This window comes from Herpailurus yagouaroundi, unplaced genomic scaffold (genome assembly GCF_014898765.1).
Source record: "Herpailurus yagouaroundi ecotype Mexico unplaced genomic scaffold, PumYag 28, whole genome shotgun sequence".
In the NCBI taxonomy this organism is placed as follows: domain Eukaryota; kingdom Metazoa; phylum Chordata; class Mammalia; order Carnivora; family Felidae; genus Herpailurus; species Herpailurus yagouaroundi.
In genome coordinates, this window is record NW_024412376.1 from 104,735,033 (window position 1) to 104,757,110 (window position 22,078).

At 37.8% G+C, this 22,078-nt stretch overlaps 1 protein-coding gene across 3 annotated transcripts in view; it reads right to left on the reverse strand.

The window, feature by feature from the left end:
- Positions 1–2,044: 2,044 nt before the first annotated feature.
- The window catches only part of MRPL1 (mitochondrial ribosomal protein L1), a 99,064-nt gene continuing 79,030 nt past the window's right edge, over positions 2,045–22,078 (reverse strand). For 2 of the 3 annotated variants that reach the window (XM_040480485.1, XM_040480471.1), the window contains exons 8-9: positions 12,893–12,974; positions 2,045–2,239 (exon numbers count right to left, since the gene is read on the reverse strand). In XM_040480485.1, the coding sequence (XP_040336419.1) occupies positions 2,121–2,239; positions 12,893–12,974 (201 nt within the window). In that variant the 3' untranslated portion in view covers positions 2,045–2,120. The remainder of the gene's footprint in view (positions 2,240–12,892; positions 12,975–22,078) is intronic. The other variant, XM_040480476.1, reaches the window with a different exon arrangement.

Here is a 22,078-nt window from a genome sequence, read left to right on the forward strand (position 1 = left end):
TTCAGGTTTGATCTGATCACAAAGGCACCTTTCTAAGACATAATTAAGACTCCTAGCCATACCATACCTTTTAACCCAGTAATGTCACTGCAAGGAATAGAGAGGAAAATAAATTACAAATCCAAAGCATTATAAATAATAGAGGAGGGGGATCTGAAAGTGAGTTAAATGTCCAACAATTAAGAAATAATTCCATAAGTTATAGCATCAACAGGATGGGCTATTATTCAACCATTAAAATGATGCTTTCCCTATAAGACTTTAATTAATATGGAAAAATGCTTACTTTATAGCATCATGTGTATGTTCTGTCTCTCTCTGCCAACTGAAAATGGAGAGCACCAAAATATTCATGCTGGTTATCTTTGAGCAGTAGGATTATGAGTAGATTTATTTTTTATGTTTATTAGTGTTTCTAAAACTTTCAATTATAAGAGCATACTTAATCTACTAATCAGAAAAAAATCTACAAACATAGTAATAGAGCTTCTACTCTGAATTAGGATCTCTAAATAATGATTAATCAGTAAGTTTTCAAAAGACAGTAATTGGGGAAAACAAGTAAATACCTTTTTCTCTCCATCCTAACACTACTCTTTTCTCACACCACTCCTTCTAACCCTTTTATTTCTACTTTCTCACATCCACTCTGCCATAAACCCCATAACTAGAGATACCAAGACACTGAAGTATAATTCTTCAATATTTTTAAAATTTTAAAGTGTTCACATAAATAGGTTGATTTATCTTTTAAGATATATAAAAAGGAGGTACCATACCCCAATGGTTAAGAGAACAGGCTTTAAAATCACACAGATCTAGGTGTGAGTCTTAGGCTAGGGGAGCTCACATAGGTTTCAATTTCCTTACCTGTGAAGTGGGAGTACCAAACTCCCCTCACCGAACCGCTATGAGGATGAAATGGGACAGTGCAGTAAAGGCATAAGATGGTAGGTGGGCACTCAACAGAAGGTAACTGCTGTTACTATTTTGTAGTTACTGTTAACTTTTGTAGTTACTGTTTTTGGTAAACAGCCTTTACATTTTAATTTTCCTGTGGGGGGAAAAAAAGCTTAATGGGGTACAGTGATTGCTCATGGTCATTTGGACTTCTCTGACAACTTCCACTTCAAAAACAATTTGGGAGACCTACATGAAGCTGCCAAAATATTCTTTACGAAGTGAAGATCCCACCAATGAATTTATCAATGCTACTATTTCATGAAAGAAGCAGCATTTGAACATCCGTTAAAAATAAATAAATAAAAAAGGAGAAGATAGTCTCTGAGTGAAGGAAATCATTCCAAAGAAAGGACAGTGGGCAACTGCATGCCAAAATTATCCTTACGTTTTTGATTTTTTCACCTACCAGTAAATACTTAGAGATCAACACCAGTTTGCAAACTGACACCTGGTAAAAGACACTTAACTTTCTAGCCTGATTCTCCATTAAATGAAATTGTTCTATCTACATCATGGGATGTTCAGTCAACAAACACTAACCAAACCTATTACTTGCTATTAAGCAAAGGAATTCAGGCTCAAACGAGATTAAGTGTATGAAAACACTATACACTGCATATACAGCACAAAGCACCATAAAATTATACACTACTGTTACTACAAAAAACCACAAATATTATAAATTAATTCCTAAAAGAAAAAAAGCTTTCCCACCTACATTTTAACGTCTTTTCTATATGCATGCTATCACAAATGATTTTTAGAATTTTTAGAAATAACACCTTCCATACTTTTTCCATAGAAAATAGACGTATTTAGGATATAGTTCATGACTCTGCCATTCTCTGTCCTATGAAAATTGAGAATATTACTTTTCCCTCAGAATGGTATGACTCTCAAGGGAAAGTTATTAAGCTAGAAATTTCTGCTACAATTACCAGCGTGCAGAATCCAACTTCTAAGGAAGACAATTTAATATAGGTTCAGACAGAGAAAATTTTTTCTTATTTTTGAAAGTGTTGTAAGATTTTTCCAAGTGTTAAAATCAAGTATGATGATTAAGAAATAACAAGACACCAAATGTAGAAATTATACAGTTTTATAATTGTCTCCATTGCTTCTTAATCCACTGAAAATAATTTCATAATGTAACATTTTTAGGCATCTTCTTTGTTATTTTCTTTGGTTTCTACTTCTTTAGGCAACAATGGCTCGATCTTTAGTAACAAACCTTCACTTGTTGAAGTACGAAGGAAAGCTCGTACCACAAAAGGTCCTGGAAACAAAGACAAGAATCAACTTTTATTTTACTCCACAGATACATAATGAGCAGATATAAACATACAACAACAAACCTTATATAACTCATGTTATATTTTCCACTTGAAAAGTACTGATATTACTGAACTAAGATTCTGAATTATAAGGAACACAAGATCATTTGTTTTCTAGAGTAGAAGACAAACTAAAGAAACTCCAGCATATTAGAGATTTACCCTTGAAACTACATAATCTATAATAATTCATTTCTCTCTTCCAGAAGATGATCACCTAGAATTTATTTTACTGCAAAGTCGAAAGTGAAGGGAGCAGGTGGTGATATTTACATGTGATGGCAATACTCTAAATATTTATTTGAAATATCACAGATGCTATCTCTGTGTTACTAAACATTTAGTAAAATTCCCTAAAAATGAAAAAGCTTTTCATAAGAACAATTAAGAGACTTCATTTAAAATGGCAAAGAAAGATAGAGACAGTTCAAGATGGCAGCATAAGAAGATCCTTAACTCACCTCTTCCCACAGACACAGCATATCTACAGCTACATATGGAATAAATCCCTCGAAAAAGTCCTGAAAACCAGATGAGCAGTATCTCCACAAAAAAGGATAAAAGGGCTGCATCAAGACAAGTAGGAATGGCAGAGACAACACTGTCTGCAAAAACCCCACTCCAGGCAAGGCGACCGAAAATCGGGAGGGATCTCAAAAATACAGAACTTTTCCCTGAGGACAAGGGCTTTGTTCCCCAAACTAGGCACCCCAACCACTGTGTCCTGTATCAGACAGATGAGCTCCCAAGACATATGGCTTTGAAAACCAACAGAGTGCATCCAAGAGAACCACAGAACTGGAAAGAACAGGGAACTCAGTGTTAAAGGGCTCACACATAAACTCATTCCACAACCTGGTGCAAAAGAAGCAGTGTGAAAAGCACTAGGCCATATGTGAAGGAAACCCACTTATTAATCTTAAAACAACTGCTGGAAAGAAGAAACCTGTTGAAACTTTCTTTGGGGATAAGAGTGCATTTTTGCAATCTCCTTCCACCTTGCTAATGCCAGTGCTGGCAGGAGCCATGCTGGCAATCCTACTCTAACCTATCAGCGCCACCGAGCATGCTCTGCCCCCCTTCCATGCCACATCCAGAGCACAGCTGGTGGGCAACCTTGCTGTGGGGCAGCCAAACTGCAACCAACCAGGTGAGCAACCCCACCCAATAAGGCAGCCTGTTGCACAGGCAGCCAGTTGAGACCCAACCCACCCCCTCATTCCTACCATACCCGTGCCATAGACAGACAAGTACCCCACACCCGTCCCCACCCTCCCCGCACACAGCTGGCAGGTGCGTGAAGCCCACACAGGGGATACCTTGAGCACCAGGCTCTGGTGGCTGGGGGATTACACTTCTAAGCCCCACAGAAAATCTTGTATACAGGCCACTCCTGATTGGGAGAGGTAGCTGTTTCAATACATAGAAACACACAGAATCAGGCCAACTTAGGAGATAGAGGAATATGTTCCAAACGAAAGAACAAGGCAGAACCTGAGAAAAAGACCTTAATGAAATGATCATAAGTAACCTGCCTGACAAAGGGAGCAAAGTAACAGTCATAAAGATGCTCACTTGGGGGAAAGCATGGATGAACACAGGAGAACTTCAATAAAAAGACAGAAAATATATGAAAGTACCAAACAAAAATCACAGAACTGAAGAATAAAATAAGTGAACTGAAAAATACATTGGAGAAGCTCAACAGCAGACTGAATGAGAAACAGATCAGCAACCTGGAAGACAAAGCAATGGACTCACTCAGAGAAGGAAACAAAAAGAAAAAAGAATTTTAAATAGTGAAAATAGCTTAAGGAACACAGAGGACAACTTCAAGCAGAGTAATATTCTCATTATAGGGGTCCCAGAAAGAGAAGAAAGGGGCAGAAAACTTATAAAAAAGAGAAAAATAACTGAAAACCCTAACTTGAGGAAGGGAATTGACATCCAGATCCAAGGTCAGAAAGTTCTAAATAAGATGAAACTGAAGAGATTCACACTAATTAAAATGTCACAAGTTAAAGACAGAATCTTAAAACCAGCAGGAGAAAAACAACTTGATACATACAAAGGCAGCCCCATAAGGCTATCAGAAAATTTATCAGAAGAAACTTTGCAGGCAAAAGTGACTGATAGAACATATTCAAGGTGCTTAAAGGAAAATATCTACAACCAAGAACACTGTACCTAGCAAGGTTATCATTCAAAATAGGAAAAGGGATAAAAAGTTTTTCAGATAAGAAAAAGGTAAAGGAATTCATGATCATTTAATCAACCCTACAAGAAATGTCAAATGGAATTCTTTAAGCTGAAAGGAAGTAGTACTAATGAATGACAAGAAAACATACTTAGTAAAAATGTCACTGGAAAATGTAAGTATATTGTAAAAGTAGTGCATTTACTCACTTATAAAACCAGTATAAAAGTCAAAAGACAAAGTAATAAAATTAAACCTATATTAATTAGTTAATGACATCAAAAAGTGTTAAAATGTACATCAAAACCATAAAACACAGGGGATGGAATAAAAATGTAGAGTTTTGGAATGAGTTTCAATTAAGTTGCTACCAGATGAAAACAGACTGTTATATACACAGAATGGTATATGTGAACCTCACGGTAACCACAAAGAAAAAAACTTATAGCAATATAAAAAGAAAATGAGAAAGGGATCTAAACATAACACTAAAGAAAAGTATTAAGACCAGAAGGAAAGACAGAAAGAAAAGAACAGAGAGGAACAAGGAAAAAAGCCAGAAAACAATTAACAAAATGGCAATAAGTACATACCTATCAATAATTACTTTAAACATAAATGGTCTAAATCTTTCTTTTGTTATTATTATTTTTTTTTAATGTTTATTTATTTTTGAGAGACAGAGAGAGAGAGAGACAGAGTGCAAGCAGGGCAGGGGCAGAGAGAGAGGGAGACACAGAATCTGGAGCAGGGTCCAGGCTCTGAGCTGCCAGCACAGAGCCCAATGCAGGGCTGAAACCCACAAACCATGAGATCATGACCTGAGCCCAAGTTGGACTCCCAACTGAGTGAGCCACCAGGCGCCCCTAAATCTTTCAATGAAAAGACACAAAGTGGCTGAATGGATTTAAAAAAACAAACAAATAAAAACAAGACTCATCTATACACTGCCTATAAAAGACTCAGCTCAAAAGTAAGGACTGAAAGTAAAGGGATGGAAAAATATATTCTATGCAAATGGAAACAAACTGACAAAAAGCTGATGTAGCTAAATTTATTCAACAAAAAATACTTTAAAACAGACTGTAATAAAAGACAAAGAAGGGTATTACATAATGATTAAAGGGTCAAACTGGCAGGAAAATATAGCATGTATAAATATCTATGCACCCAACATAGAAGCACCAAAATATATAAAGCAAATATTAATACACCTAAAAGGAGAGACAGCAATAGTAGGGGATTTTAACACTCCACTTACATCAATAGATAGATGATCTAAACAGATAATCAATAAGGAAACATCACCCTTAAACAACACATTAGACCAGATGGACTTAATATATTTACACAGAAAATTCCATCCAAAACAAAAACAAAAAATAAAAACCACATTCTTGTCAAGTGCACATGGGACATTCTCCAGGACATATCACAGATTAGGCCACAAAGCAACTCTCAGAGTATTGAAATAGTATCAGGCATCTTTTCTGACCACAATGTTATGAAACTAGAAATCAGTTACAAGAAGACTGGAAAAAAACACAAAAACATTAGAAATTAAATAACATGCTACTGAACAACCAATGAGTCATCAAAGAAATAAAAAGGAAAAATCAAAAATACCTAGAGACATATGAAAACAGATACAACATACAAAAACCTATGGGATAAATCAGAAACGGTTAAAGGAGAGAAGTTCATAGCAATACAGGCCTACTTCAAGAAACAAGGAAAATCTTAAATAAACAATCTAACTTTAAACAGAAAGTAACTACAAAAAGAACAACAAATGAAATGCAAAGTTAGGAGAAGGAAAGAAATAGTAAATATCAGAGGGGAAATAAATGAAATAGAGAATAAAAGGACAATAGAAAAGATCAATGAAACTAAGAGCTTGTTATTTGAAAAGATAAACAAAATTAACAAACATTAATTAGACTCACCAAGAAAAAGAGAGGGTGGGCTCAAATAAATAAAATCAGAAATGAAAGAGAATTACAACTGATACCATAGAAATACGAAGGATCATAAGAGACTACTATCAACAATTACAGGGGCGCCTGGGTGGCGCAGTCGGTTAAGCGTCCGACTTTAGCCAGGTCACGATCTCGCGGTCCGTGAGTTCGAGCCCCGTGTCAGGCTCTGGGCTGATGGCTCAGAGCCTGGAGCCTGTTTCCGATTCTGTGTCTCCCTCTCTCTCTGCCCCTTCCCCGTTCATGCTCTGTCTCTCTCTGTCCCAAAAATAAATAAACGTTGAAAAAAAAAATAAAAAAAAAAACAAAAACAATTACATACCAACAAACTGGACAACTTAGAAAAAATTATTAAATACCTAGAAACAAACAACTTCCAAGATTGAATCAGGAAGAACAGAAAAATCAGAATAGACTTATAATAGCAAACAGATTGAATCAGTAATCAAAAACCTCCCAACAGACAAAAACCCAAGATTAGCCAGCTTAGCTGGTGAATTCTAACAGACATTCAAAGATTTAGTATCTAGCCTTCTCAAACTCTCCCCAAAACACTGAAGAAGATGAGAGAATGCTTCCAAACTCATTTTATGAGGCCAGTATTACCCTGATACCAAAATTAGACAAGGACACAACAAAAAAAGAAGAAAATTACAGGCCAATAATCCTGGTGAACATGTATGTGAAAACCCTCAACAAAATATTAGCAAACCAAATTCTAAAATACATAAAAAGAATCACACACCATGATCAAGTGGAATTCATTCTAGGATGAAAGGATGGTTCAATATGTGCACATCAATGTACTACAGATTAACAAAATGAAAAACAAAAATCATACGATCACTTCAATAGATGCAGAAAAAGCATCCAACAAAAGTCACATCCATTTACAATAAAAACTTTCAACATAGTGCTTAAAGAGAGAACATACATACCCCAACGTAATAAAGGTCATATACAAACCCACAAATAATATCATAATCAATGGTGAAAAGTTGAAAGCTTTTCCTCTAAGCTCAGGAACAAGACAAGGATGTCCACTCTCCCTACTATTATTCAACATAGTATTGGAAGTTCTAGTCATAGCATTCAGGCAAGACCAAAATAAGGCATCCAAATAGAAAAGGAAGATGTAAAATTGTCATTTTTTGCAGAAGATATGATATCATATATAGGAAGAGCCATAAGACTACACCAAAAGACTGTTTGAACCAGTGAACAAATTCAATAAAGTGTCAGGGTACAAAATCAATAAACAAAAATCAGTTGTTTGTATACACTAACAACAAACTATCAGAAAGAAATTAAGAAAGCAATCCCATATATTATTGCATCAAAAATAACAAAATACCTAGGAATAAATTTAATAAAGGAGGTGAAAACTTAATACATGGAACACCATAAGATGGTGATGAAAGGAACTGAAGATGATACAAAGAAATGGATATTCCATATTCATGGATTAGAAGAATTAATATTGTTAGAATGTACATATTACCCAAAACAGTCTACAAATTCAAAGCAACCCCTATCAAAATTCTAGCGGTATTGCTCACAGAAACAGAACGAATGATTCTAGAATTTGTATGGAACCACAAAAGACCCTGAACAGCCAAAGCAATCTTGAGAAAGAACAAAGCCAGAGATACCAAGCTTCCTGATTTCAAAACTATACTACAAAGCCACAGTAAATTAAAACCATATGGAATTAACATAAAAGACATATGGATTCATGGAACAAAACAGAGAACCCAGAAATAAAGCCACACATATATGGCCAATTTACAACATAAAAGGATACACAACAGAGGAAGGGCGGCCTCTTTAATGAATGGGGTTGGGAAAACTGAACAGCTACATGCAGAAGAAGGAAATCAATACCTCCTACCACATACAAAAATTAATTCAAATAGATTAAAGACTTGAAGGTAAAACCTGAAACCATAAAACACGAAAACACAAGTGGTAAGCCCCTCAACATCGGTCTTAGTAGGTTTTCTGGATGACTCCAGAGGGCAACAACAACAACAAAATAAACAAATGGGACTACATTACACTAAAAAGCTCTGCACAGCAAAGGAAAGCATTCAAAACAAAAAGGCAACCTAGTGAATGGAAGAAGGTATTGGCAAATCACATATTTGATAAGGGGTTAATATCCAAAATTTTATAAAGAACTCATATAACTCAATAAAAGAATAAATAAATCCAATTTAAAATTGGGCAGAGACACTCTCACCACTGTTGTTTAACATAGTGTTGGAAGTTCTAGCATCAGCAATCAGACAACAAAAGGAAATCAAAGGCATCGAAATTGGCAAAGATGAAGTTAAGTTTTCACTTTTTGCAGATGACATGATATTATACATGGAAAATCCAATAGACTCCACCAGAAGTCTGCTAGAACTCATACATGAATTTAGCAAAGTTGCAGGATACAAAATCAATGTACAGAAATCAGTTGCATTCTTATACACTAATAATGAAGCAACAAGAAGACAAAGAAACTGATCCCATTCACAATTGCACCAAGAAGCATAAAATACCTAGGAATAAATCTAACCAAAGATGTAAAAGATCTGTATGCTGAAAACTATAGAAAGCTCATGAAGGAAATTGAAGAAGATATAAAGAAATGGAAAAACATTCCATGCTCATGGATTGGAAGAATAAATATTGTCAAAATGTCAATACTACCCAAAGCTATCTACACATTCAATGCAATCCCAATCAAAATTGCACCAGCATTCTTCTCGAAACTAGAACAAGCAATCCTAAAATTCATATGGAACCACAAAAGGCCCCGAATAGCCAAAGTAATTTGGAAGAAGAAGACCAAAGGAGGAGGCATCACAATCCCAGACTTTAGCCTCTACTACAAAGCTGTCATCATCAAGACAGCATGGTATTGGCACAAAAACAGACACATAGACCAATGGAATAGAATAGAAACCCCAGAACTAGACCCACAAACGTATGGCCAACTCATCTTTGACAAAGCAGGAAAGAACATCCAATGGAAAAAAGACAGTCTCTTTAACAAATGGTGCTGGGAGAACTGGACAGCAACATGCAGAAGATTGAAACTAGACCACTTTCTCACACCATGCACAAAAATAAATTCAAAATGGATAAAGGACCTGAATGTGAGGCAGGAAAACATCAAAACCTTAGAGGAGAAAGCAGGAAAAGACCTCTCTGACCTCAGCCGTAGCAATTTCTTACTTGACACATCCCCAAAGACAAGGGAATTAAAAGCAAAAATGAACTACTGGGACCTTATGAAGATAAAAAGCTTCTGCACAGCAAAAGAAACAACCAACAAAACTAAAAGGCAACCAACGGAATGGAAAAAGATATTTGCAAATGACATATCAGACAAAGGGCTAGTATCCAAAATCTATAAAGAGCTCACCAAACTCCACACCCGAAAAACAAATAATCCAGTGAAGAAATGGGCAGAAAACACGAATAGACACTTCTCTAAAGAAGACATCCGGATGGCCACAGGCACATAAAAAGATGCTCAACGTCGCTCCTCATCAGGGAAATACAAATCAAAACCACACTCAGATATCACCTCACGCCAGTCAGAGTGGCCAAAATGAACAAATCAGGAGACTATAGATGCTGGAGAGGATGTGGAGAAACGGGAACCCTCTTGCACTGTTGGTGGGAATGCAAACTGGTGCAGCCTGTCTGGAAAACAGTGTGGAGGTTCCTCAAACAATTAAAAATAGACCTACCCTATGACCCAGGAGTAGCACTGCTAGGAATTTACCCAAGAGATACAGGAGTACTGATGCATAGGGGCACTTGTACCCCAATGTTTGTAGCAGCACTCTCAACAATAGCCAAATTGTGGAAAGAGCCTAAATGTCCATCAACTGATGAATGGATAAAGAAATTGTGGTTTATATACACAATGGAGTACTACGTGGCAATGAGAAAGAATGAAATATGGCCCTTTGTAGCAACATGGATGGAACTGGAGAGTGTGATGCTAAGTAAAATAAGCCATACAGAGAAAGACAGATACCATACGTTTTCACTCTTATGTGGATCCTGAGAAACTTAACAGAAACCCATTGGGGAGGGAAAGGGAAAGAAAAAAAGAAAAAAGAGGTTAGAGTGGAAGAGAGAGCCAAAGCATAAGAGACTCTTAAAAACTGAGAACAAACTGAGGGTTGATGGGGGGTGGGAGGGAGGGGAGGGTGGGTGATGGGTATTGAGGAGGGCACCTTTTGGGATGAGCACTGGGTGTTGTATGGAAACCAATCTGACAATAAACTTCATATATTGAAAAAAAAATAAAAATAAAATTGGGCAGAGAATCTAGACATTTTCCCATTTCATGGCCAACAGGCACCAAAGATGCTCAACATCATTAATCACCAGGGAAATGAAAATGAAAATCACAATGAGTTATGACCTCATACCTGTCAGAATGGCTATTATCAAAAATAACAAGTGTTGGCAAGGATGTGGAGAAAAAGGGAACTCTCATGCACTGTTGGTGGGAATGTAAATTTGTGCAGACCCTGGAAAACAGTATGGGGATTCCTCAAAAAATTAGAAACAGACAACCATATGATCTAGCAATTCAACTTTTCAGTATCAATCTGAAGAAAATGAACACACTAGTATCAAAAGATATATGCACCCCTATGTTCCTTGTGGCATTATGTACAATAGCCAAGATACGGAAACAACCTAAGTGACCATCTATACATGAATGAATAAAGATGGGGGGTACACACATACACACACACACCACAACGGAATACTACAATACTATTCAGACATATTAAAGAATGAAATCTTACTATTTGTGACATTAATGGACTTGAGGGTATTATGCTAAGTGAAATGAGTCAGAAAGACAAATATCAATGATTTCACTTATAAGTAAACTCTGAAAAAACAAAACAAACTGACAAAACCAAACCAAACCCAGTCTCATAGATACAGAGAACAGAGTGGTGGTTGCCAGGAGGGGAAGGGTATGAGGGGAGGGGGCAAAGTGGGTGAAGGGGATCAAGAGATACAAACATTCAATTATGAAATAAATAAGTCATGGGGATGTAATGTACAGCACAAGGGATACAGTCAATAATGGTCTATTAACCTTGTATGGTGACAGATGGTAACTAGACTTATGTGGTGATCAATTTGCAACATATACAAATGTTGAATCACTACGTTGTACACATGAAACTAAAACAATATTGTAGGTCAATTACACTTCAATTAAAAAAATGACAAAAGAGTATACATTGGTTTTTGAGATTTACTGTCCATCATTCCACTCCTGTGACAGCCTCAGAAGATCCTATACTGAAATCAAACTGCTCCGTGGAATATAAGAATGCGTACACATACAATTACTAAGTACTATGGCCATATCTATGACAGCAGAATTAACAAATGAGGTATTTATTCACCAGTGTGTGTAACTCCCAAAGAGATAAAAAAATAGCTTAAGATTGTGTTTTAATTATACACTTGGTTATAAAACTAAACCTGACAGAGTCCTATAAGACTAAGTCTATAAATGAAGAGTCTATAGTGTAATGAACCCTTTTTTTGGCTGCAACCAGCCAGGAGAGAAATATGCACAGACTATGCACAGCACATAATGGAATAATAAGGACACTGTAGGTGTTCCTAGCCTATTAAACAGCTTCCATATCTCAATCAAGTTTCACTGCTCTCCATGAATCACTGTTTGTAAGAAATGTCTCTCAGGACATAATTAAAAACTTTGTTCTTTTCTAATGTAAGTAAGATTAAGAAAGACAATTGCTAATGCCAGTGACAAAGTGAATGGTCTGGACTCAAAATATTTCATAAATGATTTTAGTTTCTATTTAACACTACTGTAAGTTTAAGGTGATCAGTTACAGTTTTCTTTCAAAGTTTATTACATTTAATGATAGAAATAATGTGGGAATTTACAAAGATTTCATGGTATGTTTCTTATTCATGTTAAAGAGGTCTCTTATCCAAACAACTACAGCAACATGTTAATAAGGTAATTAGGAATCCTTTGGAGAATTAAATTTTATTTATTTAATCCCTGAAAATACTACTGCTGTTGTATATTGTACTTGCATATCAGCTTGATTGTTTTCTTAGTATTTTACACTTTTTTAAAGTTTATTTATCTATTTATTTTTAGAGAGAGAGAGAGAGGCAGGGGGTCGGGGCGGCGGGGTGGGGGGGAGAATCCCAAACAGGCTCCATGCTGTCAGTACAGAGCCCGATGAAAGGTTCAATCCCATGAACCATGAAATCATGACTTATGCCAAAATCAAGAGTCGGATGCTTAAACAACTGAGCCACCCAGGCACCCCAATATTTTACATTTCTAAAGAAACACAGAGCTATAGGGAAATCTACCCAAGCAAACCACTCACCCAAACTGAGTGGTCTGTGCTTACAAACTTCACTGATAACTGCTTGCAGATTTGCCACTATCTGGTCACTTGGCATATCGAGCTGAAAGAAAAGGATATATAACATTAATAATGTGAAAGTGAGAAGACAATACAACTTTTAGTAACTGCATCAGTATTTATTTTAGGCAGTGTCTTTCAAATATTCAACTAATGCGAACTATCTATTAAAAGACCTTACTCTGGAAGAAAAAGTTTCTGTAACTCTTCTTTTAGAATGCTACATTCACATGTCCTTACATGTCAAGACTTAATTATCTTATGGAACATGTCATAGTAAAGTATTTTGAAGTTGTTCTACTTGAGACTCCTTAATTTCCAAGTAATTTCCCCAAAGCACATCCTGAGACAGAATATACCATCCCCTGATCCCTACTCCCAAGGAATTAGTGATATTTCCTCTTGAAGTTTTTTTACTAATTTACTTTTACAGGAAACTAAGAAAATGTTTAGAAGTTCATGCTTTCAGGAATACAAAGTAAAACTACTTAACACACACACTCACACATCACATATCTGATACAGAGACATTTTCAGTATGCTATGGTAACACTCTATGCGGTAATAATTACCCCACTACTCAACAAAAATTACAGTAAGTAAATATATACTGAACAAGCACTACTCATAAAACTCCAAAACCTAGCTCCTAAATTTGTAAAGTCCCTGTGTTTATCATTCAAATTCAATGCATGTTACTCTTCTAAAATACACTACTTAAATTAGTTATATTCCATCCCAGTGTTTAAAGGATTTTAAGCTTTGTCAAATGAATCAATTTTTTAAAATTCGTGTAAAACTCATAATAGCATAACTGGCAAAAATCACATGGTAACAGTTCAAGTTCAAGCAAGGTTTCTGTTTTCCAACGACTCTGAGACCATTGCAAGAAATGTGCTGGGTAATAAGCATAAAGAGAATTCCTCATGAAAAAATTATTCTCATTACCAACAGACAACATTTATTTGACACTCACTTGAACATGATGCAATACCAAACTCTAAATGAGAAGGTTTGGACATTATTGGAGGAATTTTCTACTTTATGCCAATCCTTAAGTGGGAGTTCTAATAGGAAAAAAAAAAATCAAGCAATGCTTAATTCACCTTCTGAAGTCCACAGAACTTATAGATTTTTTTTTTCAACATTTATTTATTTTTGTGACAGAGAGATACAGAGCATGAACAGGGGAGGGGCAGAGAGAGAGGGAGACACAGAATTGGAAACAGGCTCCAGGCTCTGAGCCATCAGGCCAGAGCCCGACGCGGGGCTCGAACTCACAGACCGCGAGATCGTGACCTGGCTGAAGTCGGACGCTTAACCGACTGCGCCACCCAGGCGCCCCAGAACTTACAGATTTTAATCTGCAGTGAATCAAGTAGTTCACTGCAGAAAGGCACCTTACATTTGCTATGTTAAAAATCAAATCAGTCATTGAAAAAAATTAAAAGAAATGGGGTGCCTGGGTGGGTCAGTCGGTTAGGCATCTGATTTCCGCTCAGGTCATGATCTCGCCATTCATGAGTTCAAGCTGTGCATCTGGCTCTGTGCTGACAGCTCAGAGCCTAGAGCCTGCTTCCAATTCTGTCTCTCCCTCACTCTCTGACCCTCCCCCGCTTGTACTCTGTCTCTCTCTCTCTCAAAAATAAACATTAAAAAAAAATTTTAATCAAAACAAAAACCTTATTCTCCACATTAATCAAATTGTCCTTTTTATCATCCACTGAAGTAACAGTTACGGCTCTAGTAAGTTCGTTCACCCTTTGTTAAAGACCTGCAGCTACCTTAAATTTGGGAAAGTAATAGATACAAGAAAAAGCAAGATGTCCAACATATTTTTTTACTATTTAATAACTATTAAGTTATGCTCTACATTGTTATACTATCTATAATACACTAAACTCAACTATACTTTCTGTAGACTTATACTGCCTACAGTAAGCTAAAATAAAATGCTACACAAATGCAACATGTGCTTTAGAAATACAAAACAAAGACTTCCTCAGCAACTTTCAGAACTAGGATACCTTCAATGATTTCATTAAGTTCTAAAATATGTAAAAAAGTTTTTAAACATAGTTTACATTTTTGTCCAAATTTTAGCACCTCTAATCTTTAGTACTGTATCCTCTGTGGAATTTTAAAATATATTTATAACCATAACACTTCATTTTACCTTTTCTTTTAGATATTACACAAAATTATGAAAAATTATATATATATTATGAAATATATATTATATATTATATATGACTTACATAATAACTTATTTTTTTAATTTCTTTAATGTTTATTTATTTTTGAGAGAGAGACAGAGAGACAGAGCATGAGTGGGGGAGGGGCAGAGAGACAGGGAGACACAGAATCCAAAGCAGGCTCCTGTCTTTGAGCTGTCAGCACAGAGCCCGACAAAGGGCTCGAACCCACAAACCGCAAGATCATGACCTGAACTGAAGTTGGCTTAACCAACTGAGCCACCCACGCATCCCTAACTATGATTACTTAATTGGCTACTGATGCTAAGATAATTATGGACCAAAAAAAAAAAAAAAATGTATGCATGCATGAATTTTATCAAAACTTGCACAGGAAATGTACTTGGGCTGACAGTAATCTACAGAGAACTCAGGAAAGCAACATTTGCAAGCTTCTCTACCAATATCTCAGTTACTCTGCACTTCCATGGTGCTCTCATACAATATTCTCATGCAAAAAGGCAAGGATGAACCATTTTGAGGAGATGGTATTATCTGTTAGATTCTCAGTATCAGAGCATAAGACTTGGTACAGCAGGAAAGAAAAAAAAATGGGACTGGTGGACCTTGACTATGGTAAGCACTGTATTTGCATATGTGCATATGTGTGTATTTGAATATCTAATAGTCACAATACTATCTATGTTTAGCTAAAGACTGTTTACTATAGGGCAAGACAGTTATTCCTCATTCTGTAGCACACATGGTGTCAAGAAATGAAAATTCTGAATCCTACTTCTGCTTAACATCCCTCCCTTATTATGTCAGAAATAATTCCCTAAGCATACTAGAAGATTTACCAAAGATGTTTGGGTGGAGGTGAACTCTGTGACTCTCTTTGCTTTAACTATCAGATTTTCATCTTTCCATGCAATTCCTAACCTGTCTTCATGAGTTTCTACAATTATGAGAAACTAAAAATCTGCTGTTCCTGACCATTTTTTAATCCCTTTGAGATGCAGATGTATGCAAGGCAAACTGTATTCATGAAAGTGTCTAAGGCAACGATTTTTTTTCCAGGTTTTTAAATTCCAATTGGTTAACATCAGTGTAATACTAGTTTCAGGTGTAGAACTTAGTGATTCATCACTTACATATAACACCCAGTGCTCATCTCAACAAGTGCCCTCACTTAATGCCCATCACTCATTTAGCCCATCCCCCCCCCAACTCCAGTCCAGCAGTCCTCAGTTTGTTCTCCATAGTTAACAGTCTGTTTTCTGCATTGCCTCTCTTTTTCTTTCCCCTATGCTCATCTGTTGTTGTTCTTTAAAAATTTTTTTTTAACATTTATTTTTGAGAAACAGGGCATGAGCAGGAAAGGGGCAGCGAGAGGGAAACACAGCATTAGCAGCAGGCTCCAGGCTCTGAGCATTCTCTACAGAGCTCAAAGTGGGGCTCGAACCCATGAACCATGAGGTCATGACCTGAGCTGAAGTCAGACACTCGACCTACTGAGCCACACAGCTGCCCCACCTGTTTTAAGTTCCACAAATGAGTGAAATCACATGTGACTGACTTATTTCACTTGGCATAATACTCTCTAGCTCCATCCACATCCTTACAAATGGCAAGATTCCATTCTTTTTGATGGCTGAGTAGTATCCCATTGAGTGTGTGTGTGTGTGTGTATGTACACATCTTCTTTATCCATTCACCAGTCAATAGACATTTGGGCTCTTTCCATAACTTGGCTATTGTTGATATGCTGCTGTAAATATCCAGGTGCATGTATCCCTTCAAATCAGTATTTTTGTATCCTCTGGGTAAAACCGGATAGTGCAATTGCTGGATCAAAGGGTAGTTCTATTTTTAACTTTCTGAGGAAACTCCATGTGTTTTTCAGAGTAGCTGCACCAGTTTGCATTCCCACCAACGGTGCAAGAGGGTTCCCCTTTTTCAGCATCCTTGTCAACATCTATTTCCTGTGTTGTTAATTTTAGCCATTCTGACAGGTGTGAGGTGATATTTCATTGTGGTATTGATTTGCATTTCCCCGACGATGAGTGATGTTGAGCATCTTTTCATGTGTCTGTTAGCCACCTGTATGTCTTCTTTGGAAAAATGTCTATTCATGTCTTCTGCTCATTTTTTAAAAAAATATTTATTTTTGAAAAAGAGAGAGAGAGAGAGAGTAGGGAAGGGGCAGAGAGAGAGGGAGACAGAGTATCTGAAGCGGACATCGTGCTGACAGCAGAGAGCCCAATACAGGGCTCAAACTCACAAACTGCAAGATCATGACCTAAGCCGAAGTCAGGCTTTTAACTGACTGAACCACCCAGGCACCCCATCCTCTGCCCATTTTTTAATTGGATTGTTTTTTGGATGTTGAGTTTGAGAAGTTCTTTACAGATCTTGGATACTAACCCCTTACCAGGTATGTCATTTGCAAATATCTTTTTCCATTCCAAAGTTTGCCTTTTGGTTTTGTTCACAGTTTTCCTTCCTGTGCAGAAGCTTTTCATCTTGATGTAAGTCCCAGTAGTCTGTTTTTGCTTTTGTTTCCCTGGCCTCGGGAGATGTATTAGATCCCTGGCTGTGACCTTTTCTTGTTTTTTCTTTTGAAACAAATTCCTCCATCTTGGCATTTCGTCTCTGTCTTCTGTGTATTATGAAAGCCTGTAATGTTTCCTGATCCTGAGAGTAATGGCTTTATGAAGAAGAGGGAATCTAATTTTCAGGGCCTAGCACTTCAAGAAGTGTCTCTGGCATGTGCTGCGTGCACTCTGCTGCTGTGTTATGGCTGCTCTATCCCTCAGGTCAGTCCTCTCTCTGCAGAGTTTCTCCTTGGCTGCAGTGGGGAGCATTTGGACCTTAGCCAGAAATGTGGCAAGTTTTAACTAGGTGTGCTCTAGTCAGCTTGCTAAAAGAGACCTGATGCCATTTCTACTAGACTTGAAGTTTTGCAGAACTCTATGGTCAGCAGACATAGTGGGTGTGGGGGCTTGTGCTGGTCTTCTCGGGGAGGGGTCCCGCTGGCACCAGTCGTTAGGCAAACTTACCCCAGCAGAGCGCAGGGTGGGCGGGACTTGGTGTTCAGCAGGTTAGGCAGCCAATGTTGGCACTGTGCTGTTTACTGAAGTTGGTTTATGCTGAGGGGTTGGGGGAGTGAAATGGTGCCCACCAGTTCTTTTGTCCCTGGAATGCCACCTTTCACAGATGCGCTCCAAAATGTACTCACAGTCCCTCCCCACTCCTTAGGTGATCTTCAGATTGCACAGCTTGCCCTGGGTTGTTTGCCTGCCTCCACTCCAGGAGTAGGACAGCATCCTCAGGTCTTTATTACAGCCAAGCCTGGGGACCTTTGAAAACTCCAGTCTTGGAGCCCCACTGGCTGCAAAAACTCAAAATTCAGCCCCTCTCCTTTTCCCAGCCAATGGCTTTGGGGAAGTGTTCTTGTATTTATCCCTGTGTGTTCCACTCTCTCTCTCTGGCCTTTCTCCACAACCAGGACTCCCTCCCCTCTGCAGCACCCTTGATCAGATACATTTCTCTCCTAAACCAGGTCTCCACACTTCCTACCTTCCTCCAAGCAGCCTCTTCTCTCCCTCGAATTGTGGAGTTTGTTCTATCAGTCCTCAGGTCAATTTCTTGAGTATTCAGAATGATTTCAGAATTACCTAGCTGTGTGCAAGGAGGACAAGGCAAGCCTAGGGTCCTCCTACGATGCAACCATCTTAGCTCCATCTTAACTCCGCCCCCGCCCAAGCAATGACTCTTAAACTTTTTTAGGTCATGAAACCTCACTCCAGAAAACTGCACACAAGCACACAAAAAAATTACCCTATGCTTTCACAGGCTTCATGGATTATCTGATTAAAAGAAAGGGGAAGAGAGAAGAAAGGCTTCTGAAAAAAGTGTGTCAGCTAAAAGGGATCCCTAGTCACACTTTTGAGAACTGCTAGCCAAAAGGTAAGTCTTAAAATATTTTGGAAGACTAAGGACTACAGTGTAGGAAAATAATCTGACTGAATTTTTTACCTTTTACAGAGGATAAAAAGAAAATACACACACAAGCAAAATACATATACATGATTTTTAAACAATCACATGATCCTCCTAAAGTGGCCAACTACTGTCACTATAAATGTTCTGACAGCCTCTAAATGTATGATCATCTGTAAGTGGAAACTGTAAAGAGGACTGCTCCTTTGGAAAGCACTTGTTAGAACATCTGGCCTCCCAAATCTCTTCCAAATGCAATGTTCTAAGATTCTGCAGATGGGCCAATCCTCTTAATCACCATGACTCCTTACAGTCTAAACCAACGAAAGGAAGATAATCTGTGTGTCCTCTATACAACATTAAGGAAAGTAGTAATAATAATAATTGATTGATTGAGCAGCTCTACTTATTGAGTAAATTCTCTGAGCCAAGCTCTATTCTAAGCATTAAACATTCTCGTTCATTTCTCCTAAGAATCCTTTGAAATAGGAACTACTGCAATTGCTCTCTTACCATTAGAAACTGAGACCTAGGGGGCTCCTGGGGAGCTCAGTCAGTGGAGTGTCTGACTCTTGATTTACGCTCAGGTCATGATCTCGTGGTTGGTGGGACTGAGTTCCACGTCAGGTCTGTGCTATCAGCCTGCTTGGGATTCTCTCTCTCTCTCTCTCTCTCTCTCTTTCTCTCTCTCTCTCTCCCAAAATAAACAAAAACTTTAAGAAAAAGAAAAGAAAAGAAACAGACTTGGAAAACTTTGTTAACTTATCCAAGTGCACACACCCTGGTAAGAAGTGGCTCAGCAGCTATGTTCATGAGCTCTAAAGGCAGAGAAATGTAAATCTGAACCCCATTTCCTCTACCTTGTGACCATGGACACAGTTTTTAAGTGTTGGTAATTCTTACGAAAGATGAAGTATAAGTTTTGGGAAAATACAAAAGGAGTTTGTTATAAACTAAGAGCTGAAAAAGAGGAAACTAAGTGAAATACTTAATGGAAAAGAATATGCATTTAAGTGGGAAAAATATGAATTTTTCTTTCTGCCAAATGAATCCTTTACTACCCTCCAAGCTTTTAGGTGGTTACACCCTATCATTCAGCAACCCTTTCTTGGCCCCCACTCTGTCCATCATCATTCTGGAAGCTAGAAACAGAAAGATGAGTTAGAATCAAAACTTGCCCTCGGGGAGCTTAGAATCTGGTCACTAAAATACAACATCACAGGTGACGCTCTAACTATATGAACAACGTTCTACAAGGGCACAGAGGAAGAAGTGATGGACTTTGACAGAGAAGGCTACCCAAAGAAGGTAATACATGGGCTTAAAGATTAAGTTAGTCTTAAAAGATGAAAAGTTTTGAGGAACAATGAGGATCTTCCAGGCAGAAGGAGCAGCATGAGCTAATGTGATAACAAGGTAGAACAGGTTACCATTAAGTGACTCATTATATCTAGGCCTAGGGTTGCAAACTCAAACTCAAATGCCTACAGTGGCCAGACCAGGTAATGTGCAGGATTGAAGAGGCCTAGGTTTGAGTGCATATGTCTACAACACCTGTGTGACACAGGCTGTGCAGAGGTGGATGGCAACACTCCATATGGAGGAGATAGTAAGCTACTCGACACTAATAAACTGTTACACTGAGGGCTGTGGGTCCACTGTTACCAGAATCCCTGACTTGTCAAGAACCAGAAACCTGAAGTTCTTTGTGATATCATCTAGGTTTTTTTGTTGTTTTTTTTTTAATTTTTTTTCAACGTTTATTTATTTTTGGGACAGAGAGAGACAGAGCATGAACAGAGGAGGGGCAGAGAGAGAGGGAGACACAGAATCGGAAACAGGCTCCAGGCTCTGAGCCATCATCCCAGAGCCTGACGCGGGGCTCGAACTCACGGACCGTGAGATCGTGACCTGGTTGAAGTCGGACGCTTAACCGACTGCGCCACCCAGGCGCCCCTATCATCTAGTTTTTAAATGCTGATTCAAGAAAACAAAACAAAACCACTATCCAGGCCCAATAAAATAAGTTTGGGGACCTAATTCAGCCTGTAAGCTGCCAATTGGTAACTCCAGACTTTAGCCTGCCTCCCTGAAAATAGCAAGAAATGCTAAATTTGAAATTGATGTAGTGATTCGAGACTACAAAGAGATGTGAATATAAAGACAAAGATTTTATTTAGAACTGCGAGCAGTGAGAAGCTATACAATGTTTCTTAGCAGACAAATGGTATATCTGATCAATGTCTTACAAAGAATTCTAGAGGAAGTGTATGCGTAAAACAGTTGGCAAACTTTCTCTATAAATGGTCAGACGGTAAATATTTGGGGCTTTGCAGGCCAAACAGTCTGTGTTGCAACTACTCAATTCTGCTATTTTAGCAAGAAAGAAGCCATAGACAATACACAAATGAATGACTGCACCTGTGTTCCAACAAAACGCTACTTACAAAGACACGTGGAGAGCTAGAAATGGTCCCCAGGCCAGTTTGCAAACCCCTGATGTGGAAGACAGACTGAAGGATGTTTGAGGAAGTGAATGGGCAAAAAAAGCCATTAATTTTTGTGCGATGAAAAAGATTTTTGTTTTGTTTGGTTAACAGAAAGCTTTGTTGGGTGCTGAGAGATTTTTGGTATCCTACTATGTATCCATCTACTATGCAGATGAAGCAAAAAAAAAAATGTTTTGTCAGGCTAAGAATTGCATTGCCATTTAAAGTAACAGTAGGGAAAATGCTTAGCAACTGTTTTAACAGCTGTTGTAAGCTTAGATATGTGTTTGGAAGAAGATGTTGCATGGGGCTTTTCTGGAAGTTTCTTCAGGACTGATTATCAGGTCCTAAATATGAAAGCAAAAAAAGGCATTTAATACCCTATATTCTAAAGAAAGATACCAACAATTAAGGCCGCCAAAAAGGTGCTATTATAATCAACACCTACTTAGTAGAAG